This window comes from Pipra filicauda, unplaced genomic scaffold, assembly GCF_003945595.2.
Source record: "Pipra filicauda isolate LSUMZ 115617 unplaced genomic scaffold, ASM394559v2 scaffold36_size6622888_pilon, whole genome shotgun sequence".
NCBI lineage: Eukaryota > Metazoa > Chordata > Aves > Passeriformes > Pipridae > Pipra > Pipra filicauda.
The window spans coordinates 2,905,067-2,923,750 of record NW_024104498.1 but is presented as its reverse complement, the minus strand read 5'-3'; the positions used below and the strand labels follow the sequence as shown (position 1 = coordinate 2,923,750).

The 18,684-nt window shown below is 47.4% G+C and overlaps 1 protein-coding gene across 7 annotated transcripts in view; it reads right to left on the bottom strand.

Annotated features, from left to right (window-relative positions):
• Window positions 1-18,684, bottom strand: part of SZT2 (SZT2 subunit of KICSTOR complex) — a 56,866-nt gene that overhangs the window by 33,771 nt on the left and 4,411 nt on the right. For 3 of the 7 annotated variants that reach the window (XM_027747137.2, XM_027747144.2, XM_039384745.1), the window contains exons 6-24: window positions 18,055-18,214; window positions 17,487-17,593; window positions 17,098-17,308; window positions 15,875-16,045; window positions 10,540-10,771; window positions 9,776-9,905; window positions 8,413-8,555; window positions 7,623-7,775; window positions 7,179-7,293; window positions 4,436-4,641; window positions 3,847-4,071; window positions 3,361-3,439; window positions 2,921-3,018; window positions 2,567-2,735; window positions 1,975-2,089; window positions 1,525-1,638; window positions 849-1,049; window positions 615-727; window positions 10-151 (exon numbers count right to left, since the gene is read on the bottom strand). In XM_027747137.2, the coding sequence (XP_027602938.2) occupies window positions 10-151; window positions 615-727; window positions 849-1,049; window positions 1,525-1,638; window positions 1,975-2,089; window positions 2,567-2,735; window positions 2,921-3,018; window positions 3,361-3,439; window positions 3,847-4,071; window positions 4,436-4,641; window positions 7,179-7,293; window positions 7,623-7,775; window positions 8,413-8,555; window positions 9,776-9,905; window positions 10,540-10,771; window positions 15,875-16,045; window positions 17,098-17,308; window positions 17,487-17,593; window positions 18,055-18,214 (2,884 nt within the window). Of the gene's footprint in view, window positions 1-9; window positions 152-614; window positions 728-848; window positions 1,050-1,524; window positions 1,639-1,974; window positions 2,090-2,566; window positions 2,736-2,920; window positions 3,019-3,360; window positions 3,440-3,846; window positions 4,072-4,435; window positions 4,642-7,178; window positions 7,294-7,622; window positions 7,776-8,412; window positions 8,556-9,775; window positions 9,906-10,539; window positions 10,772-15,874; window positions 16,046-17,097; window positions 17,309-17,486; window positions 17,594-18,054; window positions 18,215-18,684 lie in introns of those variants that run through there. The other 4 variants (XM_039384744.1, XM_027747141.2, XM_027747143.2 and 1 more) reach the window with 2 other exon arrangements.

The following is an 18,684-nucleotide window of genomic DNA, read 5'->3' as shown; positions in this document are numbered from 1 at the left end:
CTGCCTCACCTGAGAAGGTGGCTGGCAGGAAGGTCAGGAACACATGCTGTGGGTTGACCAGCTTGGCATAACATCGCCACTGAGGGGGAAAGGGCCCCGTCGTGTCACTCAGTGTCACGTCATCCTCAGGCAGCTCTGTGTTGCCAAGGCTCTGAGGAAAGAGCAGAAGTTGGATAAACTCAGCACACAGCAACTACACAGAGCAAGTTCTTCCATGAGTGCTGGCTGGCACAGTGCTGAAAGGTCAGCCCTGCACATTCCAGGAGCAGCCTGGCTCCAGGAAGAACAGCACAATTAAGATATCTTAGCCAGCCTTGCTGGGGCTGGTTCTGACCTCCAGGCATTGATTGCCCACGGTTTCTGAGCAATGTGTGGCACAGCATCAGTAACAGGCACAGCTGTAACAGGCTAAGCCAATGGTGAGTGCAACTATCCACACACCTTCCAGATTCCTGCTTGACTTCAGCCACAGGCTTCAGCTTAAACTGCTGCCAAATGTGGGGAAAACCAGCCACCTTTCAATCTTTCTCAGCCATTCTAACTCTCCTACTCTTTAACAGTTGCTGCCTTGCATTCTGAAGGGGCTCAGGAGAAGGACAGCAGCACAGCAGTACCTGCAGAGTACTCGTGGAGCCAGTCATATCCCTGGTGCCATTGCTGCCAACAAGATGATAGGATGCAGAAGCACCCTGCTGCTCCAGGGTGCCAGAAACTTTCAGGTTTTCTTCTGAAATGGAACACAGAGAAACCAACCTGAGAAACACCAGCTGAGGATGAGATTTGAAAGCAAGGCTCCTGAAACACCTCACAGTTCCTGGTGTCACTGCTGTCACACTCCTGGTCCTTACCTCTGATCACTGGGAGCGTGAAGGGGGGTTGATGGCCATCACGATCCCGTTGCAGAACCTGCTCCATGAAAGCCACATGATCGGCATCAGCCATGGGGATCTCCCGGTCACTGAGGTCATGCTGCAGGCAGCCATGGAAGAGGTTTAGTAGCATTTCATTGGGCACAAACGAAGAGTCCTTGGTCACCTCCTCATTCTCTGCTCCAAAACAGAACCACGGCAGCTTCAGAGACAGCATCTCCACAGGCACCACCTGCCCAGGACCCCAGGAGACAGCCCTTTGCAAAGCAACACTTCCAAACAGGAGTTTCCACCAGCATTTCTGCAAGGCTGACTTGGAGGGTGTTGAGGAGGCCCTGGAGTTTCAGCATCATTAGTTACCCTGCTACTATAAATATTCTGGAGATGCTGGGGGTACAGACAAGAAACTACCACCACAGAGCAACTGTCTAAGTTTAATGTTTTCAAAAGCAACTCCTCCAAATTATCATCCCAAGAAATACAGCAATACAGCTGGGCAGCCCTGGGGCTGCAGAGTCAGGAAGAACAGCAATGAGCTACTGAAAGAGCCATGGCAGTGCTCCCACCTACTGCCCAGGGAGACAAGCACGTGGAGCAGGGTGCCCATAGCCACAGAGGGGGGACGAGGGGAGGCAGCAGGTGAAGAGACACCTACCTTTTGTCAGCATTAGGAAGAACATTTCAACCTGCTGGCACCTGGGCAACAGCTTCATGAGGTTGAACTGGAATGGGATCTCATGCACTCGAAAACCAGGCCCCATGTCTGGATCTGCAACAAGAAGTGGGAATGTAACACACCTGTGGGCACAACGTATCCCTGCTTCCCAGGGAAGGTCATCTGGACCAAGCTCTGCTCAAGCAGGGTCACCTCATCACCTCTCCAGCCTAGGCAGAAAGCCTCAGTGCTTCTTTGTCCTTTCCAGGATGAAGCCGTTTCTCTGGCAGATTAGCACAAGTGCAACAAAGTGACTCACTGCCATCACAGTCTAAAAAGCTGTCCAAATTACCTGTTCCACCTTCCAGAAACCTCTACAGGCCCTGAGACATTCAGGGCCTTGCTATCTTTGCTCCATGGAACTTGCTAGGACATGGATGCTGGACTCACCTTCAGCAGCTTTGGTGTCTGAAGGAGGGCAGACCCACTCCTTGTTCTGGCACAACTGGCTGATGTACTCGAAGGTCAGCATGGTGGCAATGCATGCAAGGTCCCGGGGATAGAGCTGCAATAAGCAGTCAAGGCTCAGCTGTATGCAGCAGAATTATTACCCCCAAATGCAGGAGAAAACAGTCTAAAAGCAAGGAGAGAAAACACCCATAATCCTGCCCCCTGACTTGCCCTATTCTCACTCATTGCTCCCTCCTTCTCCACCAGTCCTTTAGCCTGTTTTCACCTTGCTCAGGAGGAGTGTTAGCAGGACTGCCTGCAGTCCCTGCTCTGGTCCAGTTTGCTCCCCTCTTCACAAAATAATTTGTATTTTTCCAGCTATCCCAAAACAGCATTGCATCCACTGCCTTGCAATACAGAAACTTTTTATGTCCAGTGGCTCGTTCCTCTTTTAGAAATGTCAAGCTCTTCTGTGAACAGCACTCCCATCTCTTCTGGCCCTCAATATTCACCTGCAGTGCTGTGGTGCACTCACAATGAACCCTTCTCCCTCCACAAAAGAGCCCATGCCCCTCCCCTTTCAAGGACTCACCGCTTTAGGAATTTTCTGGTAGGGCAAGCCATGGAGGTGCTTCCAGTTCTCAGCAGTACTGTGGACATGGCCACTCTGTGGCTCTACCCAGCACTCAGTGACCAGGTTCAGTTCTGTGTCCACCTCAATGGCCTCTACCTCTGTATCATTGTCATCATCTGTGGAAAAGCTGAAGGAAAGACAAAAGGCAAGTCCTGTGAGATGGCACAGAGCCAGCAGCCCACTGCAGGTTTATAGGCAAAGCCCCAGCTAACTGGTGATCAGTCCATGACAACTAGTTATCTGTACTAGATAAAGTCAAGTCTGGAGCCATGACTCCACTGCCAACCCTCCCTGGGAGCAGAACAGCCTCACCTGTCTTTGGTGGAGGTGGAGTGGGGTGGGAAGAGGATGTATTGGACGACACAGGTGTGCTTCTCCCTGTCACAGCTGCTCTCTCTGGAGCCATCAATCTGGAGGTGAGACACTGCATGAGCTTGGCCAGCAGCAACAGATCGACCTACCCAGTACCCCCTAACACAACACAGGCCCATCATCCAGCTCCACCAGCACTGGTGGAGAGAGGGAGCCTGCCCCAGCCCCAAGAATTCCTCCAGCACAGCACATCCCTACCAGCAGAGCAGCTCTTTAACTGCAGATGAAGACATGAAAATGCCCAACCCATGAGTTGCTTTACTCTATCCCTATACATGTTAAGGGTGTGTGCTAGAAGCAGGTGATAAATCCTGTCACAGGAAGGTGAATCCACCCCATAACCAGCAATGAAGGACTGTGCTCACAGCACCCATGCTCACCTGTATGGGCAACTCCAGTACCATGTTGATAATTCCATCCCCACTGGATGCAAAGTGAAAACCCTCTGACAGACGAACCCTTGCAACAGAGAGACAGTCAGACCTCTGTCAGAGGACTTCTCCACCCGTGCTGCAAGCCTTAAATACAAGACTGACTGTACCCTTCACCCCATAACACCCTCTTTCCCAAGACAGGGAGCTGCACGCAGGGAATGGGGAGATGAGACACCACACAGAACAACCTGTGTGAAGATCAGTATATTCCAGGCACAGTAACCCCTCCTGCCCTTTGGTATGTTTTCCAGGACTCCCGATTTCCTCAACTGCAGCTGGGTAAAGCATTGACCCAGGTAGCTCTAGAAGCCGTGTTCAGGACCAAACACTCTGCAAAGGGGTTCTCTATAATAAGGCTTCAGATCCAACTTGCTTTACCTGCATCCCCTGGACTAGCTGGAGAAAGGACTCCTGTTTAGGTGTGCAACTTACTCTGTGAGTGTGGAAAGCAGCTGGGCCACAGCAGTGATGGGCACAGCTGGTGCCAGCCCTGACTGGACACTCCAGATCCAACGCTGGTGGTAGAAGTACCGGGACAGCGAGGCCAGGGTGGAAGAGGCAGTACGATTGGCCACCATAGTGAGTGGGCCAGACACTGGGGGGTGCTCCAGGTTGAGAATGAAGGGGGCTCGATAGTCAGAAGGCAGCTTCTCATACCTGGAGAGGGCAGAAGTGTGGTGTGCTGAGATGGAAAAAATCCTTTTTTTTTTCTGCTCAGGGTCAGAGCTGTCTAGATCCACTTGCTGGGCCCAGGACAGAGCCCTCCAGCAGCAGAACATGGCTGGCCCAGCACAGGATCCTGCTCAGACAGCAGTAACTAAATTTACTTCTACATCACATTTAATTAGGAGTAACAATAACCCCTGCTGCAAGTCACAGCCACACAACACAAACCCACCACAACAAGCACCAGCTTCACAGCACTCTCACCCTAAAACTGGCACCATCATCCACAGACCCTCCCCTTTCCCACTTCCCAGTGCAAGGAGACTGTGCTGATGGCCTGGATCCCCATCACTACCTGATAAGCAGTTTCTCCAATGGTTTGTGCAGCACAACAAGGCAGGGTCTGTCCGAGAGGGCTGACTGGGCCCCAGCCACAGGTGGAGACTTGGAGGGAGAACTACTGCCAAACATTTTCCTCTTTGCTTTTGGAGTTGCCTCCTTGCTCTGGACCCTGTGGGGAAAGCGCAGCTGCAAGATTCGGTCCCGTAACTCCTCCACTATCTGTCATGGCAAAAGCAAAAGGTAAATGTGACCAACTTTGTCTGGAGACATAAGCTACTCAAAATAAGCATCCAGAACAAGAGCCTGACTAAAAATAATAGAACAATCCTTGAATATACAGGACAGCAGGAGTTAAAGGTCATTTTAGTTCTGAGGCACTAGCAAGATCAAGATGATACAAGGCTTTTTCGGTCCATATTTTAACAACTACAAGTATTTTTAAAAGCAAAAGAAAGGTCAAAAAAACCCCAAAGATGATTTCAAGGCTGAAGAAACTGCCTTTCAAAAACTCAGATGAAAAACAAATTAATTGCATGCCAGCTCCTCTGCAGAAGCAGTCCGAGCACCCACTCTCATTCTTCTCTCTTCCTCAACAGCCTACAGTAAATGTAAACTAGTCCATATCAGCTGTGGGAAACAGTCTGGCTCTGTCTTATGCATTCCCCCATGATCATATTCATGTGTCAAACCCCTATGGTAAAAGGTTTCAGGAGCTTAGGTTATTTTTTAGGTTAATTTTTTTCAGTATATTTTCACAATGACTTCCTGATTACTCTTTTTAGCTTTTAGCAGCTCTGAATATGGTTCTACCCACACCAGCACCTGATTCTCACAATAGCCCAGTGTTTTCTTTGAAATTTCCATGGTCAGGCTTCTTTTCACAATATTTGTTCAACTCGTTTCAATTTCTATTACCATTGTAGGCAAACGAAGAACAGCAGCTCCTCATCTCCTTCCTCAACACTAATTATTTCAGTAACTTTCCCCATCATTACTATGTCTTTTGCAAGCAAAGGGGCATCCCCAAATCTAAACGCTGAACAGAGTTCTTTTCCATACGATGCTGCCACTTGGGTCCCCTTCATGGTTTCATATTGATATCACAGGATCACTGATGGTGTTTAAGCTCTCAAATCCAAGGTGCACTATTCTGCAGTTATCAATACTGGCTTCCAGCCACCATTGTGCTGCTTAGGTGTCACCCAAGCACAAGGTTGAAACAGTTTTGCACCACCTGCACATTTTCCCAGCTCATTATCTGCTACCTTTCTACAAATGAGTTCCCTAACCTTTGACTGGAAAAACCATAAACAGCTTCTGCTGTGATGAGAACAGAGCACTTTTACAACTTACTTCTTTTGTCCCCCGAGACACTTTCTGTTTTATGACACCTCATTCCTTCTACAGTTGTGCCCTATATGAAGTCTCACCAAAAGCTTTCTGAAAGTCAGACTGTACCAGGTGCTTCCCTTCCCTTCTACATTGGAAACTTGAATAGCTCAGCACAAAAACTGCTTTCCCTTAAACAATGCAGGCTAAATTCTACTGCCATCCTCCACACTGGGTAGATGATCAGCCTTACGGCAGGTAAAAAAAACCAAACCAAAAAGGATTATGTATGATACAATTTATGATTTACATACAGCTCCTACCGCAATGATCTGGAGCTTGCCCACAGCTGCAGGGTATGGTGCCCATCTCACACTTTCTTCATGAAATAGATATTAACTTACACCTCCCAGAAGGAACTCCTTCATAAAACCTGTCACTTGGCATTAGCAGCCCACATGTTGGCCCAGCAACCAGTGCCCAAAACCTGGATCCCCAAAAGACATGAAAGGGCAGATCCTCCAATACACTACAACATTTTGTGGTTCATTATCTCAGAAAGAGATGGTCCTTCCCATGTTTGTAGCTTCTCCTCAGACTAATCTCTAACACTAAAACTAAGTTAGACAAACCAAAGGTCTCTTTCATGAAGATAAAAGATATAGGTTTAATGATAAACCTCTTGTTTATAATAAAAACTTCACATAGTTCAACAGCAGGTCATCTTTCTCATACTTATGTTTTACTTAAGAATACTTAGACTTGTCCCAGCCATTAGACCTGGAAAAACAGTCCACACAATAACCCCACCTTCTCCATCTGACTAGGGCAGACCATTTCTTTTGATACAAAAAGGTTATTAAAAGCAGACTTTTACCTCCTGAAAACATTCCCTGAGTATTTTTTTTTTCTTTCCCTGTACTGCTCACGTGGGGCATTGTTTGAATTTTAAGTCTTAACTCCTCCCTACCTGATAGATTAAGTATACCATAAGCAATTCACCATTACTGGAACAGATAGCCCAAGGAACATGTAGTACATTCATCACAGAGGTCTTTACTGATGAGTCAGACAAGTTCCTGAGAGATGGTATTGATTGTGCTTTTGTCACAAGGATGGGTCAGATAACCTTTGAGTCATTTTGAGCCCCGCGGTTGAAATAAGCAATGGGAAAAACATTCATGTGACCAGCTATTCTATTGATCTTCGAGTCTCTGGGTTTAGATCTTCCACAGACTTAACACAGAAAGTTTGCCCAAACTGACCCTTTCTGTTACAGAACGTTCACACTCATCTAAGCCTTAACATAGTAGTTACTTATTACAGCATACCTGCCCACAATGACGCCTGTGATCTACCCACAATTCCCACATGCAGAAGTTCTTGTGCTCTGCTCCTACCCCATGAAGCAGACAGCCAGCTCTCACCTTGTTCCTGGCCTGTGCAGGTGTGCCAATGGGGAACCCCAGCCGGAGAACCATGCAGGGAGCTTTGGAGATGATCCGTACCACATAAAACGAGGAAGGTGTAAGATCCTCAGAGCTAGGGAGGAGGGATTAAGACAGGGCTGAAATAGCATGGATCTTGCTGCTCTGTTGTGCCAGACCAAGTACAGGCTTGGTCCACAGAGCTCAACAGCCCACACAACTTCGCAGTATCAGTTCTGACAGGCAGAAACCCCCCAGCTGGCTTCTCTCTCCCTCTGGCCTGTGCCTGGAACACAACTGCACCAGTCCAGAAATAGCAGGATTTCACACCCACTTGTCTAGCTCTTATCCTCTCCTCTAGACATCTGCTTCAGGCCCATCACCGCACACTGGTCTAACCAGATCTTCGCTCTGGCCACGCGGCACCGCCTCAGAGCCACTCACCCGTGTATCAGTTTGACGTAGGAATAGCCCTCCACCAGCACGAAGCTGCTCCAGTCCCGCAGCAGGGACGTGAGTGCCGAGTGGGAGATGCGGCACTGGATGGTGCTGTAGCGGCCGTTGTTGCCTGGCGTGTGCAGGTGCTTGGGCACAGGCCTGCAGGGTGGGGCAGAAGGTCATTTCAGGACTACAGTTTCTCTTCTTCCCTCAGAACCCACAGAGGCTTTGCTACATCCACTGCAACTCATCCCCCGACTGGTATAACAGCCTTATTCCTCCACAGCAGACAGTGCACAGGCACCTCCCCTAATTGTGCACACTCCCTGAGCCACAGGGATCTCCACCTTGCAGAGAGCACATCCCTTGTTTTATCCTTTCTATCTCCCTCCATTCAATATATGACTATTATTCATATAACTCTGCAACTAGGACCCCCCTCAGGAAAGCAATACTTTTGGGAAAGATGTCTTCCATCAGCAAACAAAAACTCCCAAATGGATGGTCCCACACCCCGGCCTGCAATCAGGAAATCCAAACCCAAGAGGTACTTGAGAAACAATTTATCCTCCTGAGAACAGCCCCCACTCTCAAACAAGATGACTTCCCAACCCCACCATACCTCCCAGATAAACAAGCCTTCACCATCCACTCAATAGTGAGGCCCTTCCCTCGGCCACAGGTACCCACAGAGCTGCTACAACTGCACAACTGGGCTGAACTGGACACCTGCTTTCCCAGGCTGGCCCACCTGGCCCACACAGTGCACATGAGCTCAGCCCTGCCCATTACATACGTGTCATGCTCCAGAAGGACGACGATACGATGCATGTGCAGCCACCTCTGCCAGAAGTTGGCATCCATGGAAAGGATAGGCTTCCAGTAGGAGGCAAACTGGGAATGGCTTGAGTCAGACCCACTGTGCTGCAGGGACAGCACCTGAGAAAGTGACAGGACAATATTCAGCAGGGAAGTGTCTGGTTCCACCCAGAGGGAGCAGGAATTTCTCTAGCAGCTGAGCTGTGTACGCCTAGAAGGTCACATCCCTTGCTCTGGGTGACTTCCTCTGAGCAGAATAAGTGTGTTCACATTGAAACAGGCAGTTCAATGTAAGCAAAAATAAATTAGGCTCGTGAAATGTCAAGTTAATTAGGAATTTGACTACTTAGCATCAAGTAAATCAACTGTGAAAAAGATGGCATATGTAATGGTGTGCTTTCTGATCGAGAGGGGGATATATGGCTTGTGTCAGTAAAGCAATTAAACACTGAGATTACTCAACTGAGAGTACTTATGCAAATAGGGTGCCAGAATGGGTGGCATTGGGCAACTCTAATATATTTGTATGGTAACACTGATTCCACCAGCTACAGCAGCTCTGCTGACACAGAAATAGTGGTGGTTAGCCATAAGAAGGGAGGCTCCAGATATACTGTGGGATACATAACCCTACAGAGGGAAAGTGTATTCGGCAAAACTAAAGAAGGGTTTAAATAATAACATTAAAGGGATAGTTCTCCTAAATTAAAGCTCCCCTAGCTTTTCTGCTAGTCCTCTTCTATCAATGCCAAGGACACTGCTAGCAGGGAACAGATAATATGCTGGCATTTCTGCTCGGTGAGCTTCAATGGGTTTGAATTTTGCAGTGGAAACCATTAGCTCATATTTTGTTTAGTTTCTGCTGTGCAGATGACAAGTATCTCTCTTGCACCTTCCACGTGAGTGCTCAGAGCAATGAGCCTATTAAACAACTATTCAGCACATCCTGTATCTTCATCTGACAGTACTGAGCTACACCAGCACACAAGACTGCCAGCAGCGACTCCACACCTATGAGGAATCCACTGAAAAAGCACAGCAAAACTAAGTGTGTCAGCCTCCCCATCAGTCTCACACACCACATCACTACAGGAGAAGGCTTCACAGCACACTTGGGAGACTTGCTGTTGGGCTTAGAGGTGTAGCTGCAGCAATGAAGACATAGGGTGATGTCTCAGAGGGGAAAATGTATGGCACAGGATGTTCTCCACACTACACCTGAACTCACTGAGCAGGACAAGATGAAGACAAGATGAGCAAGAAATGAAGCCTAAATGCAAGACAGAATAGGCATGTGGTACAACCTATCCCACATTAAACAGGAGAGAAAGGGAACATACCGGAGTGGTGGAGCCTGGGGGGATGTAGAAGAGGGGCACGCCATTCTTGGTGCTCTCGGGAATGGTGAAGTGTTCTGGGACTGTGTCAAAAGACTGCAGATGAACCAACATCTGATCTGTCTGGTTGATGCTGAAAAAGAAGAGGCAGTTAGCCCCAAAAGCCCATGCTCTCCCCCTTGCTGCCCCAGCCAGCCCAAGGCCTGCACACACAGCACTCGCTGTGACTGGGAGCCCATCCACACCAATGGAGCTTTCTTGGGCAATGCTGGGATTCAATGCCATGAACATGTGAAAGGGGTTCCAGTGTAATAGCCTAATATATAAGGAGGATGATCAGAGTTGGAAATGAAGTGCTAGAAAAGGAATCTGCCAAACAGTAGGGAGTAATGGTCACCCTGGCCAGGAAATGGTTATAACCCAATGGCCCTTCAGCCTTAGACATGTTTGCTCTCAGTGTGACCACAAAGCACAGCTGCAAGGGTGTGCTGTAAGAACACATGACCTCCATGGGATGGCAGTCAGAGGTAAGGTTTGCAACACAGGATCCAGATTCGGGAGCAGCAATACCATCACCACAAACCATTCTCACAAACCAGGTCACAGACCAGTTCCAGCCTTTTCTGGCTTGTTGCCAGTCATGCCTCTTCCTCAGAGCACATTCCTTTTGGACCTTGGGTTGGGATGGCCACCTGCATAAACCACGTCTTAGCATGCCAAGGAAGGAATTAGTTACACTGGAAACTGCTGGGGACAGTGCAGCTCACCTCTGCAAGGTGTTCCAGAAGCGCCGGATGACTGTAGTGCGGTACAGGCTGGTGATGGGCTTCCTCATGGTGCAGCTGATGTCATGCAGAATGTCATAGCTCCCCTCCATCGTCACCTCCACCCACGTGCTGCGCTTCGAAGGGTCCAGGGGCCAGGGAGTTACAGCCAAGTACTCAATCCTCATGTTATGCTTCCAAAGCAGCACTAGCTTGACCTCCAGCTGAGACCCACCTGCATGGGAGCAGAAGAGTAAGTTCAGCTGCTTGTTGAATACACATCTGAGCTTTTACCTCTGACCAGGGATTCCTGAGTACCATGGGATCATTTGATCACTATGAGGGGAACAAAGTAATCTAACAACTGTTTGCTTTCACTAAGTCACTCTCTCTCCTCTGCAATGAAGAGAGGCTTTGCTTGCACAGTAGTATTTGGTGAAGAGCTCTCAGTTCTTTAAATGTACATGTACTATATCTACACTAGAGAAGGAAACAAACTCAGAGGAGGTGCTGACATTTGCAGTGGGCTCTTCTTCACAGCTTTATCTTTGTTTCCAAGAAAACTGTTGCTTTGCACTTATGAACAATTTGTTAAGCTATCAATTTTCTCATCTGCACTGTGCAAAGTTAATCTATCCCACTGCAGAAACATGGATATCTGGACATAATGGGCACAAATCATGAGCAACCTGGAAGGTGAGGCTCAATTCTTGAAATAACCTCTGTTCATCCTGCAAAGACCATATTTCATGCAATCTAGAACTTCAAGCATCACAGCTTCTCACCATGTTTACCTTCTCTTCCCAAAGTTAAGATGTTGAGAACGAATATTCACCTGTTCTTCAAACTGTACATTTTTACCTTTTCCTTTAAGCGAGCCATTGCATCTCTATCAAGATTAACACAAACACCTGACACACCAAGCCTTGCTGAGCCAAAAGAGCAGAGAACTGTCACACTCCTGCTGACTGTGCAGGTGTATTTGTACTGAAACATCCCAGGGAAACACATGACCACGCTGCGATTTCGAGTGCTCAATCATCCATTCTGATGTCCAGCCTGCTCTGTAGTTTGCCAGACTTGCAGCATTTGTGTGATAAGTGATTGGATGTGCTGGAAACCATCCGAACAGATCATCAGCCTGGATGCTGTTTCCTGCAGAGTTGCATTTGCTGCTGTCGAAGGCACATCATGCCATCCCCTTCACAAGCTGATTGCACTCCTCCTTAAAGCCAGTTTTTTGTTCCCATGGTCCCTGCTGGGAGGCTCCCTCAGAGTCCTCTTCCTCTGTCAATGTGTAGAAGAAACCATCCAGAGTACATGCCAAATTCATGCTCAGTTGTTCTTTTGATTAAATTATCTTTATTTTGAGAAGCTTCATTTCCATAACACTGACAGGGAGTGTGCACTAAGAAATCCTTACCCAGTGTCAGCTGGGTATGATAGAACATCCATTCCCCTTTACAGTCCCAGACCTTCCTGCACCTCAAGAATTCATCTTTCCTGAACAAAGATGATCGGAGGTGAATACTATATTTTACCTGTACTTCCTCTGAGAGATTACTAGGTTTTTATTTAAGGTCACCAATATTTTCCACAATGGGTGCTTTGCATTACTATAAATGCATTTTCTGGGGTTGCACTACCTCTTGTTTCCTATGAAGAGTGTTTAGTTCATCAGACAGGCTAAACGAGAATTTATAAATTCATCTCTTTCCATTTCATACTGTCACCTCACTTTTATTGCTTTAGGGCTCATCCACTGCTTTCTGCACAATATTTTGGTTCTCATAACAAATCCTTTCCGCTTCATCAACAGCAAACACGATAAGCAAATTCCTACATTTTTTGCTTAGATCATTAATGAAAATATTTCCAACTTTCACCTCTGTTTCCATTAGTCATCCTGGCTTCTCTCCTACAATACCACACAAGCAAAACTAAAACCACAGGAAAAATATTTACTTAGTTTGAAGTAATACCCAGATGAATATTTAGCCTTTTTTTACTGCAAAGCAACCTATTGGTTCTTGACTTTATTGTTAATAAAACTTTTTGTTACTTTAATTTCCTTCATAAAGTCCAGCTCTGTTTTTTCAGAAAGCTCACTTTGTTTTCCCTATTCCTGACACTGAGAACAGCCACTCTTCCGGACCAGCTAGTGCCCAGCCACTTTTGGGGCTGGACTGATTCACAGAGGAAGACGATGTTTTGAAAACTGTCCTCCAGGCTCTGCTCAACACACAGCAACACAAAACAGTCAGTGAGAATTTTTTTCTTGTTTTTGTTTAAGAGGGAAATTCCCTGACACTGTCCCAGAAAGAAAAAGGAAGAGATCTGGGCTCCATTACACACCGTATCCCCACAGCTTCTCTCCCTTCCATACCTTCCAATCCTCCCCCTTTCACAAGCGTTTCTGCATTCCTAACTAACCATAGTTGCCTCCTAAATATCTAAAAATTAAACAGTGAGGGTAACCAGAGCACTTATAAATATCACAAACAACCTCTCCAGGCAACTCTGAGCACAAAGCTAGCTATTTATTCTATTTTGCCTTTGGTAAAGTGAAGGAGAAAAGCAACAGTGTCAAAGTCGACAACTGCACTCTTTCCTCTTGCTTCACAGCCAGCTGGCTCCTTAACCTTTAGTTTGCAAGTTTTGGCAATCCAGGTTAATTAACTGTTCTTTGTTATACACTTCTCTGTAGAATGACCCAGAAAGCCCTGATTAGCAACGTGCTTTTCCTTAGCAAAGGCAGTGCTTGATCATTGGTAAATTCTACTGTTCAACAATTTTTCTGATCACAGCCAGCAACTCCACAGAGCATTTAGCCTTTCCAAAGCACAAGTAACATTATCTGCTACTATTCTGAAGGCTGCATAGAAAAAGGCACTGTATTTTTGATATCTCTGACATTTCATTTTTAAATTCCTCCTAAAAAATACACAGAAAGTATTTCTGGCTCAAGGAGCTCCTGAGCTACAAAGAGCTAGAGAGTGCTCAAAGGGAAGGAAAACAGGAAGGGAGAATAGAGATTATCACGTATGTTTATCCTATTCTTACTCCTCCCTGTGCACCTGCCCGTAGCAATTCACCACAGAAAGTAACTGATCCAGTGCAGCTGCTCTTCTGCTCTTGTAAAAACAGAAGGCCAATCCATTTAGCATTCCAGGGGGTAAAAGACAGCAGGAAGATACCCAGAAGAAAGTGCAGGAGGCATGGTGAACATTTGCTGATATTTCTGATACCTATACAATACAGGAATTTGCTGCTTTACCATATCCTGAGCCAGAGGTTGTAGCTACACCTTTGTGCAAAAGGATCCATGAACTTGTCTGACTGCTTTTCAAATGGTTCACACCTGGTGAATGCTCTTCCAGCATTTCCATGTAGGACTACACAGTCACCAAGAAGAGCACTTCACCATTGCTGCCAGATTAAAGAGAAAGGCTCTTTATCCAGCGATGTTCCAGCTGTAAGTGAACTGGTGCACAGAAGGAGAAAAGACATTGAGTGTGGACAGGAATTGACTTGTCACACTGTTTCGTAGACATTCCTGGACAAGGAGAAGGCAATGGATCTAATCTGCCTGGATTTAAGGGAAGTATCTCATGCCACACCTATGCTAGTGAAATCTGCAGACATTACTAGAACAACTGTCTCATTGAGAGAATTTAGCAGATATTTACTTTTAACTGAAAACTCCAGAAACAAGAAATTAGGGAGATTCCTGGAAGACCAACTTTAGAAATTATCCCACCTAATCTGATTGTTAGCAACCTTCCCCCCACCCCCAAAAAAAAAGTGGTGATTTAGATCCACTCGGTTTGTAAGATGCATCAAGGCAAAAGAACTGCAATTCCCAGTCATCACAGAGGAACAGTGAGGGGAACTGAGCGAGATGAACTTCAGAGTACTATCATGTGAAGGATGGCACATTTAGGGACAATTAAACAAACAAAAGGCAATAAAAGAATCCCAAGGACTCATCAGCTGGAAGAAAAGGTGCACGAGAGATTCAGGGATTTCTGTGATAACACCACAATGCAATCATGGAGAAAGCTCATGTGATTCCCAGTCCATCACATTGGGTATTTTACTTCAGAAGCAGGGTATTATTAGCATTGCTGAACAAGGCACCGATAAAACCACATTTACAACACTCTTATCAACTGTTTTGAGAAGTATGAGACCAAACTGAAAAGAGAACAACTGAAGGGAAAAAAAAAAGAGTGCTATTAACCTGAATAAACAAACAAAAAGCCTGCCCTTATGAAAGAAAGGTGAAACATGGGCTTGCTTAACCTGCCAAAAGGGAGGTTACATGGAGAAAGACATCATTCTTAAATATGTTTGTGTAAGCCAGAGAAGGAGGATAAACTTAATTAAAGACAATAAACTCACACAGGTCTAATTTGGTCTCAGGAAGTTTAGAAAGGAAGGTAGAGAAAGAGCAATGAAGCCCTGGGACAATCCTCCAAGCAGAGCAGTGCCATAAGGTATTTACGTGGTTTTAAGGCAGACCACAGTAAATTCATAGAAAACATCATATGGCAAGTTTGGAATGACTTTGGAGTTATATCACAGACATTGACTCCCTGATATAAAACATTGTCTGTACTAATAAGCTTGCATTTGGATTTTTCCATCTCCCCTTCAGTTAAAGTACTACCACTAGTCACAGCTGGAGATGGAAAGTTAGGTAGGATTTCCTGGCACTGCTTAGGATACTCAAAAACCCCTCAAGGTTCCTAGTCAGCTGCTAGTTCTCACACTCCAGGTGCCATAATCTCTAGTGAGTCAGATAAGAGAACAGGATCACTGGAAGGTTTTATGGTCTTCTTGAGTTGGTCATGGTCCTGACTGGTCTGACATTTTCACCTAACAACAGCCTTTGGAATTTCTTCCTTTGGAAGGTTGTAGTTTGGAGACATTAAGTCTGTTGCACCAAAGTGCTCAACTTCACGTCACCATTTTGGAGTGCATCTAGCAAAGGACTAGAAAGGGATGAAAAAAAGGAGAAATACAGATGAACTCCCAGAAAACCCAAGTTCTGTTATTAGTTTCTCTGCAATTGTGGGGAATCATTTCCAAGACACAGAGCATCACTGTCTGTCCCTCCCCTGGCACTTACAGCCACAGAGGATGAGCCTGGCAGGTGCATAACTGCACAGCAATACCGGGCAGCCCCGCACCGTGAAAACAGAGTCTGGGGAAAACAGCTCCTTCCTCCACAATATCAGCCACTCTGCTGAAATGGCAGACCCTGTACTCCCCTCTAAAGCAGCTGAGAAGACAGTCCTATCCGAGCCTCCAGCTCCCAAGGCAGCAGAGTCACCTTTTGTGATGTTGACCTCCCGGATGCTGTAGCCCTCGCGCAGCCGGACCGACACCACGCTCACGAGGTCGGCGTGCACCTCCTTCTCCGTGTGCTTCTTCCTCCGCATCGCCAGCGCGGGGTTGCTGCTTGCAGACACCAGGTGCTCGTTGAACAGCCTGTGCTGGGACACTGCAAATGGCAGAGACGGGGTTTGTGAGGGAGCAGCTCCCCTCGGCCTAGTCCCATGGCAACGTGCCTCCTGAAGTGTTTTATAAAAGCTGCCAGGAACACTCGCCTTGCTGGCCTGAAGAACAACACATCCTTCAGGCACCACTCACACCCACTCCTGATTCTGCAGCGTAGCAAACAGGTTCACGAGTGTGGCCAAGAGGCCTGGGAGAGGGGCAAGGTGGGGTGACAGGCCCTGGTTCCTCTGGGACAGCTTTCGGACAAGGCACACGCTGGAGTTACGTCTCACCTAGACAGGCAGAAACCGCACAGCTGCTGCAACAGTTGCACAGCAAGCTTTTGGGCTTTACCAATTTCCCTGGAAAACCTGAATTCCCAGGTGCTTTCTAAAAGCACCTGGATGTGGAAGCCTTAAGCTTAAACCCTTAACAGCTGATCTTTTTAAAATTCAACGTTTCCAAGTCCCAGGCCAGCTCTCTTCAAACTTGCCACTGTGTGTGGCTTCTGCTGCCAAGTTACAGAAGGCGAAGATGGCACCAGCACAGCGCCAGGGCACGAAAGGGTGTTTCCATGTTTTACTGGTAACTAAACTAATCTGTCCTGGCACACTCCCAGTCAGTAACAGTCACAAAATAAGAAAAACCAAGAGAGGCATTTGGGATGGTTCTCAGGGGCCTGGTTTTCCAATCCTAACTGATGTCTGCAAGACCAGCTAGGAGAAGCTCTCCAGAATGTCCCCACCTGAGAGCTAACCAGTGTTCAGGGAAGGGCGGGCAAGAGCTTCTGACCCCTCTCCAAGTTCCAACACAGTGAGCCTAACTGCAGATTGCTGAACCAAGACCACAGAAAGGGGAACAGTGGTCCTCCCAATCCCTGGAACCAGGAGGGGAGTCACAGATGAGGCTGTGTGACCAACTGTGCCCAGAGCCTTCAGAAGGCACTGCCCAGAGGGGACAAGGGAGAGTATCAGCATAACCAAGCCTGGAGGAGTCACCCCAAAGAGGTGCTGTAAGACATCCAGCTGCTGGAAGGAGGACATGCACATTCCTCACCACAGTAATACTCAGGATTCAGAGACTCCCCAGTACGCAGGAAGGAGTATAGCAGGAATGCCTTGTGATACACATTCAGATCCAGGCTCAGGGGATCCAGCTCAGGGCACGTGGAGAGGTAAGCACCAAAAGTGGCCATGGCGATGAATTTCATCAATTCCACATTGGGAACGTGGCCAAAGCTGCAATCGTACGAGTAGACACCGCCCACCTGCAGGATGGAAAAAGAAGACACCTGAGAGAGTGCAGCAGTGCTGAGGACAAGGCAGAGGGCTGGTAAGGGACTCAAACAGGCAGAGAAGGCTCCTCTTCCCCTCTGGAAGTGAATGCCACCAACAAGAATCTATCTGCCTCCCCCTCTGCCCCACACTGCCAGGTACCAGACATACCTGCACAAAGGAACAGGCCACTGTGCCACTGCGCAGCTGGTTGAGTAAAGTCTCGCACACAGCCACATCAGGGACACTGGTCACACCATCCGTAATTATTATTATACCTGTAAACAAGGCAGCATCTTAGAGCGTCTTCCATCTCAAGCAGCTATCAATCTCCCATTATATCCATCAAAGAGAAAGTTTTAGGCAGGGCAAAAGTAGAAGGAAAATCCCAAGCATGGTTTAGAGCTTCCAAGGCATTATGGAGCTGGCAAACACCTTGGCTAGGTACAGCACAGCACTTAGCTCTGCACATCCCGGGTTGTCCTGAGCAACAGTCACAGCTGTACTTCCTCACAAACTCCCCAATGCTGACACATAGCATGTGGCATGGTGTTGTCCTCCCCATTCCCACCGCCACAGTTTGCCCACAGCGTGGAGAGTAAAAGCTAATGTTGAAATTTCATCCCCAACAGAAGGGTCCAGGTACCAGCCCTTATAAAATTAACCTCAGCCTAAGGCAGGAGGAACATAACCCTTTGCAAACAACTGGGCAAACCTTAACCCCGAGGATGCAGCCAACCTGCACTGGAGTTGGAGGGCAGCAGCTGCAGTGCCAGGATCCCTTGCCGGACCATGCTGACCAGGCCAACATCAGCAGTGACAACAGACACGCTGGGCTTCCTCCCGGATGACTCCTGCCCCTCACTAGGGCTCTCTTGGCTCAGGGGTGACAAATCCACCTGGAAAAGTTAAAAAAAAACCCACAAGGCCCCACGGGGCTGATTTCAGCCTAGCTCTAGTTCTCGCTCTTCCAAACACCCTTCAGTCTGGCAGTCCCATGGCACCACAACCCTGGAGCACCTCAACAGACTCCACTAGTAGCTTTAACTTCCAGGTGCTCTCAAAATCCTGGTCACTTGGGCCCATCAGAACAGCTGGACAAGGCTGCTTGAGGGGAGAGGAACGGGACAGCATGCTCAGAGCTTTATTCTAAGCTGATTTCTCACAGAAGAGGAAATATGAGACACTTTGGGGTCACTTAGAGCAAAGCAGTTCCCAACAAAAGAGATGGTGAATACCAATTTATTCCCCTTGTCACTTAGTAGAAGCTGCAGCTATTCAGCATCTACTTAATTTACTCTTTTCAGCCCAGAAAGGCTGGAGAAGCAGAGACAGTTGTGTCTCACTGCAGCACAGGGAGCAAGGAGCC